General features: G+C 53.6%; 1 protein-coding gene across 1 annotated transcript; it reads right to left on the bottom strand.

The window, feature by feature from the left end:
• Positions 1-3,243: 3,243 nt before the first annotated feature.
• LOC149810351 (uncharacterized) lies at positions 3,244-10,266 on the bottom strand. The gene is made up of 11 exons (XM_089994285.1): positions 10,222-10,266; positions 9,546-9,885; positions 8,755-8,843; positions 8,125-8,472; positions 7,181-7,300; positions 6,761-7,090; positions 6,497-6,619; positions 5,862-5,989; positions 5,512-5,737; positions 4,469-4,745; positions 3,244-3,668 (listed from the first exon to the last, which is right to left on the bottom strand). Exons 1-11 carry the CDS (start codon positions 10,264-10,266, stop codon positions 3,244-3,246), a joined length of 2,451 nt encoding a protein of 816 aa, XP_089850411.1.
• Positions 10,267-10,596: the final 330 nt, after the last annotated feature.

Here is a 10,596-nt window from a genome sequence, read left to right as displayed (position 1 = left end):
AACATATGTATCATCGTTATAGTCTATGACGATGACTAACAGTGGATATGACATGGCCACTGTTCCCGGCAGCATAGCGAGCTGAGTGAGCATAAGCCACCAGAGACAAACAACCAGGCTTCAACCTCCAGCAAGTATGTTCGCAGCGTGTGCGACCATCTGCTGTTTCGTAAGCAAACACTCAGGAAGTCAGGAGCGGGGGGGGGGCATACTGCATGGCTCACGCTCGCATCAAGCAGCTGAATGCCAAGCTCCAAAACGCGGGCCTCAGGAGCCTCATTTGCGCCAATTGCCACTGCAGACGATGCGGCCGCTGACTCACTCTCATTCCCCTCGACGTCCGCGTTGCCGTTGCCCGCCGCGGCCTTCTCAGCGTCATCCTTGTCCTCGGAACCTTCCGGAGCGTCCGCGCCTTCAGGAGGTGGCTTCCGCAGCGGAAGGTCCCAGTCGATAACATCGTTGTAGCTTTCGCCGTCCGCGAGCATCTCGACTTTGAGTTCCTTGTCCTCGTCGATGGTCGCTCGCGGGAACATGGGCTTGTACTTTGATGAAGGGGGGGGGGCTTTCACTTTCGCTACATGTTTCGGGCTGTCCCCTTCGGGGGCTGAAGAGAAGAAGTCCTCGTCTAACGCGGTTTTACGCCCTTGGATGCCTGCACACGGGGGACGCGGTCATCCTTACGGCCGGTGCTTCGTCAAGCAGTTTGCTTTGTGGGCGAAGCAAGCTGCTGTATACAGCCTCGCCTCTGAAACAATAGAGTAAATCAAGCAACCGGCAACCACGCCATGTCTCTGAACGCGCTGCGTCGACAGGGACATGTCTGCATCCCTGGGATCTCTGTATCCCTGAAAATGCATGATTAATTGGGGCAGAAAGGTGGGTCGAATCCCATTCTGGCGAAGCACTGGTTACAGCAGCTCAGAGTTGGTGTTATCCTCAGTGCACCGTACACATTCCCTTGCTGCGATTAGAGAGGGTGCTGCACAACGTTGTCTAGAGTTGCGACGAGTGTGGAGGAACGGCAGACGTCATACAGGTTAGTGACAGCAAATGTAGAGCGCCACAGACGAATATGTTGATGAATCGTCAGCAGGGCGATTTGCAGTAGAATGTGGGGGCATGCTTAGACAGCTTTGCTGGGTATCGATGCCTGATGATGCATCAGCACCTAACAATCTCTATCTATCTCATGGAAAGCCGAGAAACTTGTCCAATCGAAGGAAGCAGCATGCGACATCTCCGACAATCTCAAAGCAGACGCCAAGTACGGTACGATCGTTAACAACCGCTACCACCGTTTACGGATCGCAACTGCTGTACACATTCATTTGCTGCTTTGTGTACCGCATGCATCTTGAGCGGGCTGAGCAAGTTGCCCTTGGTGTGACGAAGACACGAGCGTGACAAGTGCCGCAATCTCGCATCGCACCAGCCGTCAGTTCGAACATGGGTCTAGAAAGAAATCTTCGAAGGTAGATCGCAAGACTGGTACAAGAAGTGCTGGTTTACATTATGTAAGTGCGCAGGTGCTGATCCAGCACATGGGCAGCACACTATTGTAGAGCCCAATTCGAACCTTGATGGTGAGGAACGTACCAGTTGGGATGAGCCGGGAGAGGATGTGAGGGGCGGTGACACCTGCAGCTTTTGTGAAGACGGCTAGGACGGTTTCGATCTGGTTCGTGTTGAGACCCTTCTGGGCGCCGTCACTCAGTGTGTTGGCCATGTTGGCCGCGAAAGGATCAAGCGGCCCGGAGTTCGATACGCGGTCGTTGAGCTGAGCGGGATCCACGTCTCTATGGTTCCATGCCGCGAAGCGACAGAGCAGTGTGCTGTCTTTGCATCCCGCTAATAGGCTTGCCAAGCACGCCCAGCCCCGCTTCAGAGCGCCACACTTGATGGACAGCGCTAGCTCGAGCTCGAGACTCAGTCCTGCAATTCAGAGCAGGAATTGTCGAATCTGCATGACCCAGCATTTGCGCACACTGAGCCAGCTGATCGCTGGATTCATGCAGTTTTGAGGTGGCCGTGGCCTCAAATCTCATTTCTGAGCTCTTTAGTGGTGTGGCCCAGGTCTACAAACTGGTCACACTTCTCATCCACGCATTCTCTTATTTAGAACACAAGCGACACGCACACACAAACAAACATGCACCCCTTTTTCCAGCAGCAGACAATGAATACATCGCCATCGACACCGCAGATGACATATCAGTAGTGCTGTACAAGAGCACATGCTGGCTGCACTTTTGTTGGTCAGCAAGTACACAATGGGGTACAGAAAATCGGCATTTTGGCACCAGACACGCGCACCTGGCAGCAGCAGAGCCTCAGAGACGCCGTCCTGGCCAAAGGCGGCGAAGAAGAGTGCCATCGAGTCATGGAAGCGGTGCTCGAGGGAGCTCTGCGCCAGCTTGCGAGCTGCCGCGAGGTCCCCGGAGCTGGCAAGCTGGCGGCAGCGGATGCCAGGGTGCCTCAGTGAAATCGCACATGGGTGGCCGTGGCAGGTGACCATCCACACGGTGGAGTCGGTGGCCCTCAGCAGTCGCGCATTGTTACCCGGCCGGATGCTCAACGGCGGGAGCTCCGTTCTGGTGGCGCCAAACTTCTGCGTGTCCTTCGGCACGCGTGAGTGATACCACATGGAGGGGGGGGGGGGGGGGGCAGAACGCTCGAATGCACTTGCACGGACTATGCTTGCGGAGCTTGTTTTCGTTGCGTATGGCACGAGAGACGAAATTACCTTTGTGCAAAATGCATCGTATGTCTGGTACCAGGAAAGCCAAATTTCATATATTAATTGACCATGTAGGTGCCACTCCAACAAACGGGCAGCCAACTACACTTCTGTGCAGCCCTCAGCATCGTCATGTACATCGCTTGAGGTGCTGGGATGCATTAAAGGCAGATTGTATCAGATTCGCACGGCTTTGTCGCGATGGTTGGTTTCTGAAAGCAAACAGTTGTCATTCGCCCTTCACATCCTGAGCTAGCCAGTCACCCCCCAAAAGGCTGCCAATGGAACACTATGATGTGATGCCTGCGAATACAGATCGCGATATGTGTGAGCATATGTGGGTTTCTTGCTGGCAGAAGTCGAGGATTGAGACATGTCAGTCAGGTTACGGTGAGGCAAGCTCCATTGTGCTTGCCGAGGTGATGACATGACAATCTAGCATCGAATCCCAAGTCGCAGCTGCTGTTGCCAATGTCTGGGATGCTAATAGTGCTGAAAGGCACATATCACTGCACGACAGTTGGGATTACACGCTGGAACGTGTTGTCCCCCACCTTGAAGTCGCGTGAGCTGCCCACGCCCAGCGTTGCGAGCTCGATGGTGATGAGCTTTGTGGTGTTGCTGTTGGGAACGCTGGAGAGCTCCGGGAGGCCGTCACCGCCTGTCTGAGCAAAGAGGTTGGTTTGCTGAGTCAGCATGCTGTCCTCATCGGTGGGGGGGAGCACAAACGTGACAAACAGAGCACCCGCGGTCGTCGTGAAGAGCTGCAGACCGTTCCAAACCGCACTGGTCGCGTTGCGGATTCCAACTCGCGTGAGGTGCCGGAACGAGGACCCCACAGAGTAGACGTCGATACCCTCGCTGTACGCGAGTGCCGCGAATTCTCCCGTTGGTGCGTAGCTCGCAAACTTTGGATCCGGCAACTCGATTCCTGCAGTCACCCCCCCTTATACCGCTTCAGTGAAACACTACCACCTATAGCAATTCAAATAGAAAATCAATTTCCAGAAAATGTTGGGGAACTTTCCAAGGCGCTGGGCGTGCTCCTTAGCATGTAGATCACTGAGGCCATCCAGTCACGCAGCGTTTTGTGTGGCGAGGCGGAGGCTGATGAGCTACGCTACGACAAACAGTTGTAGCTCGGATGCGGCAAACGCACTAGAGGGAGATCAAAGCAGTGCGACCATGCGTTGGCGCTTGTGGGGCGTTCGCTCCCAAAATGCACGCAGTCGCCATGGCAAAACAACTCTTGCCATGCGCTCATAAGCCCCGGTCGTGATCAAACCAATGTCAATGTCGATCTTGCATATTCTTTCAAGTAAAAAGTACGTTCATTCATTTCAAATAACATGCTGTACACTGCGTGACAAGAACTGATGATGTATCAACTAATATTCATCAGATGTTTGTCAGATGAGTGACTGCGTCAAGCTGTGTGACGGAAGTGAAGGTATTTTGATGCGACAGAGCGTCAGTCTCATTAAGTTGCAAAGTGCCTTGGTGTTGAAGATTTGAAATTCAAGAACATGACCCTGTGCGTTCTGGTTACTTACAACTCACTTGTCCGCAAACGATCTACTGCAGGCCATGTACCTGGCAAAGAGACAAGGTCCAGTGGCCCATTTGCCAAGACATGCAGCTGCCGTGCACTGCAATTGACTCAGGTCCCCCAAACCATTTCAAGGAAGAGAATCGGGAATAACTTGTGCAGCTGAGGTGCGAGAAGCTCACCAGTTGGCAGGCCAGTGGACCAGTCGATCAAGTGCAGTGAGCGACGGTTTGGGACGACTGTAGAGCCCGGTGGGGGGCTCTCAGTTTTGACAACTCCCAGCAACGCTCCCCCATGCACTCCCAGCACAGCGGCCTCGGAAGTTCCCCCGACCTTGCACATCTCGATGGCGCCCGCCGCCTGAATGTCGCGCACCGTCACGTATGACGACGCGGAGGCTCGCGCGGCGGCTGCGGCAGCTTCCCGCATCGCGAGTTCCATCGCCGCTTCTTTGCTGAGCTGCATAGCCAACCGTCTAAGGTCATCACAGATACGCGCAGGGACTCATCACCGACAGCCAGCGTTGCACAGTCTTGTCAATGTGTCCTAACGGCTCTCGTCTGGGTGATTAACGGCATGATTCGCTCTTGCGCATACATGGGTTTACAAAACAAGCTCCTCTTCTTGGAGACTCTGATGTGGAAGGCTTTGCGGAATTCAAAGTGACTCCTGTCTCGGGATATCTCAGAAACGGCAGCAGTAGTTGGTGGCACGATCCTTGAAAATAATGAAATGAAATCTAGCAGTTTTTTCTGTTTAAGCTAATCAGATCCACGGAGAGGAGTGAACCGTAGAGACACGACACCGCATTGCCAGATTGCATGAACCAGTCATGAACAGGTCAGACTAACACACATGAACGATGGAGGCGACGAAGTATGTGGCGCGCTATGAAGAGAAAGCGCGCGCCACGGCGCATACTTCAATGTTCAAAGGTAACTTAAATGTGGTTCCAGCTGCCAGAATCTGGGAACTGCCAGGATGCACAGTTTCAAATGAACCTGACAACCCAAGCTTGGGATGTCAGCTTCGCTGCATTGATCGGATATAACCAAGTGGTTATTTCCGACAAGCATGACACCCACGAAAGCACAAGGATCAAGCCCTGCCCAACGAGGCGAGCATTGGCAAGGCCTGTCGCACCTTTTTCGAGGGCATTGGTGGCAGGTCGGCACGGTGGGCACGACGAGAACGGCGAGCCAGTCATTGGTGTGATGCCACTCACCTGCGAGCCGACCCCCTCGTCGACAGGCACCCACTCGGTCGCCGCGCCTTCGAGCGAAGCGCGCTTAAACACTTTGTATCTGCTGTGGGTGAAGGACGGAGGTGGGGGGGCACCTTTCTGCGCGGCTTGCTTGATCGGTGCACTCTGCCAGCAGACAGCCACCATGGTGCCAGCAGCATTGGTCTTCACATCCCCCCAACCCTCTTCCAGCTTGGCAATGACATGTCTGCATGCAGCTAAGCGTAAACGCAACCATAGTATTGGTTTTATCAATCTTGCTTAAATCTGTTATGCGTTTGATAGTTTTCTTTTCTAAACCAGAACCACCTAGTTGGTAGTGATGATGTTACTTGATGATGAGGACGGCATAACTCTCATCCATGCGAGCACAGTTTCTGCCTGAACTCTTCTGAGTCAGATCTGACTGGAGCATCGATGCATCGGTGCGCCGAACGAGGGCAACACCGATGAAAGCAAGCTAGCAAAGCAGAGAAACAAAAACGTTGTTAGCTGTGCCTTGGCTTGATTCCTGATAAAACAATTCTATTTTTGTTTTGTCTTACACACGTGGCCAACGAAAGGAGAGAGACAGCGTGCCTGCTGGCTGTAAGGATGCGGAGGGGGGGGTCGTTGACGCCTGCTCGGTCTCTGGAAGACCCATGTTGAGCAGCGCGGAGCATGTCGCCCTCCTCAGCTTGCGCGCGGAAAGTTGCGCCCTCAAGCGCGCCGTTTGCACAGTGTAATGAAGCTGACGGCGCGCGCCTTGGACTCCTCGCTGTCGTCCGCCCCCACTGTCGGGGACGATGGCGCGATGAGAAGGCCTTCGTCCACCTGCGCCTCGGCCATCTTGAAGGACACCACGTTGCAGAGGCCGCAGATGGGGAAGTTTTTCTGGGGCTGGGTCCGAAGGATCGCAACGCCTGCGTGACAGGGCACCGTCGGCTCAGTTGAGGACGTATCGTTCATGTCCACCACCATCTCTTACCAGCATTACCTTCAGAGGAGTGCCAACATCATCAGACGGCACGCTAGAGCACTCTGCAGTTGCACAGTGCATGCAAGCTTGCCCCGGGATGCATGCGAAGGACGGGACAACACATTTCCTGCACTGAGAATGCAAAAGCAACAGCAGAGTGGGAAAGGTATCACTCACATCGGCAGCACATGGAAGGACTCTATACATACTGAAAGCATATATTGGAAGGACTCTACACACATTGAAAGCATATTGGGAGGACTCTATGGAGACCCTATAGGACTCCAAAGATGTATCTTGGAGTGCTCCACCCTCGAGCTCAGCAGCCGCACCTGCGTTGGTCGCTGCGGCGACGACATCAGGTCGGAGGGGGTGGCAGGCGATGTGGTAAACCTTGGCGCCCTTTTTGTCGGTGCGGACCGGGATGGAGGCCCGCAGGTTCATGACCAGCTGTGGCAGCTTGCAGTCCTCTGCGGAGAACGCAAACAGCTCCGGCATGTTGGTTGAGAGAATGATCGGCCTGGAGCTGCGCTCAGAGGCCACGGCTGACGCCGCAACACACGCCCCCGTGACCGTCAGCTTTGACTTGTCCAGCACTTTGACCTGCACAGTACCACCATCTCCTCTCTTGACAGGCTTCCAAGTGTGCGTAATTTCCAGAGGGCTTCCGGGCCTTTATTACAGCTGAATTACAGCACTGTAGCACACCGTCTGAACATGGTGGCCATCACGCAAGATCGGTTCAAAATCTGATTCGTGTAACGCATTGCGGACTGTTGACTCCTCCGATTCTGCGTTTGTTGAGTTGCACCACTGCGACATTGCAGGGTTGAAGGAGAATCTCAGCATGAAGGTGTCCTCCTTCCAACTTGCATATCACGCGATGGAGCGCAACTGAGCTTGCAGCTGGCAAATGCGAGGCAATACCCAGCCTGTTCAAATGAAGAGCAGGCAGCGTGCGAGAACATGCCTTGTACAACGCCTTCATGGACTTCACGTCGTACGCTGGTGACGCGATTGTCAGAGGTCACAACGCCCAGGCGGGGGGCTTGCGCGCCGGTCTCGTCACCCAGGGAATGTAGAGCAGTGACAGTACAACATCTTTGTGCGATAGTGTGAGAACTGGAGGATCCCTTCTCCCCCAGAGAGTGGCCTGAAGATACTTACAGTGCCCTTTTCATCGCCTGTGGACACCACCACGCATGTGTTAAAGTTGAAGCTCCGAACGGACCAGACAATCACCGTTTTTGACAAACATTAGAACATATTCGACACTGATTCTGAGCTTCAAAATTATCGCATGATTGACATTGACGCCGGGCTTTCGCCAGACTGTCCGATTTTCAGGGTCTAGATGCCCGAAAAATGCATGACTTGTCAGGACAGAAATGGGGGTCAAACCCCGTTGTGGCGCAGCACTAACTGGCGCGCTCTCGCAGAGAAAGGACCCTGGAAACCACTGCCATGCATGCTTCCATGTATGCCTCCCACCATTCCAGCAGTACAAGTCAAAACAGTCAGGGCGAAAAGAAAGCGAAGTTGGCTGCGCATACGTTGGATCAGCACATGCACAATCGTTTTGAAACTAGCATGTGTGGTACCAGACATATGCTGCTGTAAAGGCTTAATCACAGTACCCGTGCCTTGTTGCTTCTCCCCATCGAACCACTGCAGGAGAGCACCAGTGTCGAAAAGTCGGCCATGAATGCGTAGAAGCACACGAACGTACCTACTAGCAGCCAATCGCCGCCTGCGTTGGGGCATGGAATCACCGACATGCACGAAACGGGGGCGTTGGAGCCGCTGACCAGCACGTGGTGGACGGTGAGGCGAAAAGCATCGACGACACGGACCGTGTTGTCTGCGCACGCGATTGCGATCATCGGGTTTGCCAGAATCGCTCCGCTGACGTCCCTCAACAGGAAAGCCGCGTCGTAGAACGTCTTGCCACCGAGCGCCGGCATCGAGGCCGGGATTGTCTTGACCTGAACCAAACAGACAAGGTATCGGACATATCATATATATTATATATAGTATATTCGTCCTGACTACAAACGAACAGAAAGCCAGAAAAGCCATGAAACGAACAGAAGGTATCGGACTTGATGCAGGTCACGCAATTGTCTAATCAAACTCCGTGGACACCGGCAGGCGAATCTCTCGAGCACTACAACCACAAACTTCAGACTTACTCTCTAGCTGTCCAGTTTTGCATCCCTTGCGCCCTTGCAATTGCACTCTACCCTCTGTAGCGATCTGAAAGCGACCTTTCTATGCAATCCAACGATCCGATCTGACAATAACAGCTTCAGTGCCTCATCAGCAAGGATCCTGTTCACTGTACAGCCCCTTGCACCTGTAAACATTGGCGCACAACTACTCATCCCAGCCCATCACCTAAGCAGAGTTGCGTTGCAACCATGGTTGCTACAGGGAGCAATGTAGTGATACAGGGATCCCTGGATACAACGAAAATCCCTACACACCGAACCCTGTACATGCACATGCACAAACGCTGGCTACCCAGTCAACTTGCACCCTTTCCAATGAACCCTTGGATACAACGCACCAATCTTTAGGGCACGAATGGGTTCGATGTGTCTAGCACTCACTGTAATAAGAACTGCATGCTATCTTCCCCGCATACTTCATCCTACCCTCGACAGACTTGTCTATCACAACAGTTTGCGCCGCAGCATATTGCTGAAGAGGGCAGCGGGCCTGCGAAGCTTCTTGTGTGTCAGCATGCTTCGCGCCCCATCATGCTTCATCAGACTAGGTTCCAACCCCCATTTGCGTCCCCCCACTTCATGCATTTGTGGGTATCTGGCCCCGGTAAATCACGCAGTCTGGCTAAACGCTGTCGCACCCGCCGGCTCAGGAGGTCCATCAGCATCACAGCTCTCTCCCAACTATCATTAGATAGCGACGGTCTGCCAGATAGCCGAGATGCGCCACGCTGGGCGCTATGGCCGCTGGGCCTTGGCTGTACAGTGTCTGCATCGTGGCCTTCCAATAGATTGTGTCCAGGTCCACGACCCAACTGACCTGATCTTGCCTGTTGCTTGCCCAATTGTGTAGTTGTGTGCAACGTAGTCTGCCAGTGGTCGCCCAAAGAAGTTGACATCGGCTTCTGCACGGCTGTGCAGCTCGACTTCCTGCCTGTTGAGCTGCGTGTTCGCCCCCAGCTGACACTCCATAACCACCTCGTGCTTCTGCCAGTCCCAGACTGTGAGGTAATCATTCCTGTCAAAGCATGCCAGCCATGGCAGCGTGGGGTGCAGCTCCACGAAACTAACCTGCGAACATTGCCGCTCGTGAGTGTCACTCATATGCTGCATGCACGTCAGCCCCTGTGCGAGGACTTTTTTGGGGTTTCTGATGTTAGGCGGTGCTGCCTGCTAGGCCAATGGCAAGGCTCAGAGATGAGTGAATTGCGCCGTTTTGATATCACGACTGATCAAACAAAGAGCTCGGTAAAGTGATCAGGCCCAAGGCCCTCTCGTAGCCCGGTCAAAAGTTGTTAGGGTGCGGAAAGCCCTTGGTGAGACAGCACCACAGGCGTGCCGAGCCACCAATGATGCACAAGAATTGAATAATCAGAGGTTAAAAAAGGTTAAAGAAGCCTCGGGGACGTGCATGATATCGTCAAGCCAAATCCACTATTCTCATCACTGGAAGACAGAGACTAACACGGCAGTGTTCACAAGCCAGCCATCAACAACACTACGTACCTTATCCGTGGACGGCAAGAGCGCCTGGAAATACCGTGCATCCATTGCCGTCGATGTTCAATAGCAGGAGTGGCAAGGCACTGGCTGGTTGCTAAGACGATGGGCGAAAACGTTGCCAATGAGGTATGTAGGAACGCTGAGCCATTAATACCCTTCTATCTGAATGGGTAACTATAAAGTATGCTGTCTCGACCTGTTGGTAGCACCAACGACGTGTACTGCAGATGTTACCACAAGCGCCTGAAATCGGGCCTACATTTCTCGGGAATCAACACCAAACAACAGAGGATAAGGCGAGTGATCTGTGTATCTTACGGGGAGAGTATTTCTCGGCGAGACTCGGGGTTCATTCATCAACAATCAAGTGCTAGGGTT

This window comes from Nuphar pumila, unplaced genomic scaffold, assembly GCF_984573655.1.
Source record: "Nuphar pumila unplaced genomic scaffold, dmNupPumi1.hap1.1 HAP1_SCAFFOLD_382, whole genome shotgun sequence".
NCBI lineage: Eukaryota > Viridiplantae > Streptophyta > Magnoliopsida > Nymphaeales > Nymphaeaceae > Nuphar > Nuphar pumila.
The sequence above is the reverse complement of the archived record's forward strand: the minus strand, read 5'-3'. Positions and strand labels throughout refer to the sequence as shown.

Coding starts and splice junctions, on each gene's coding strand:
- LOC149810351 (XM_089994285.1), bottom strand. CDS start 10,266: ATGGATGCACGGTATTTCCAGGCGCTCTTGCCGTCCACGGATAAG. Junction 6,620..6,760: donor CATCTTTGGAGTCCTATAGG/GTCTCCATAGAG, acceptor TTGCATTCTCAG/TGCAGGAAATGTGTTGTCCC. Junction 3,669..4,468: donor GTCCACTGGCCTGCCAACTG/GTGAGCTTCTCG, acceptor GGGTGACTGCAG/GAATCGAGTTGCCGGATCCA.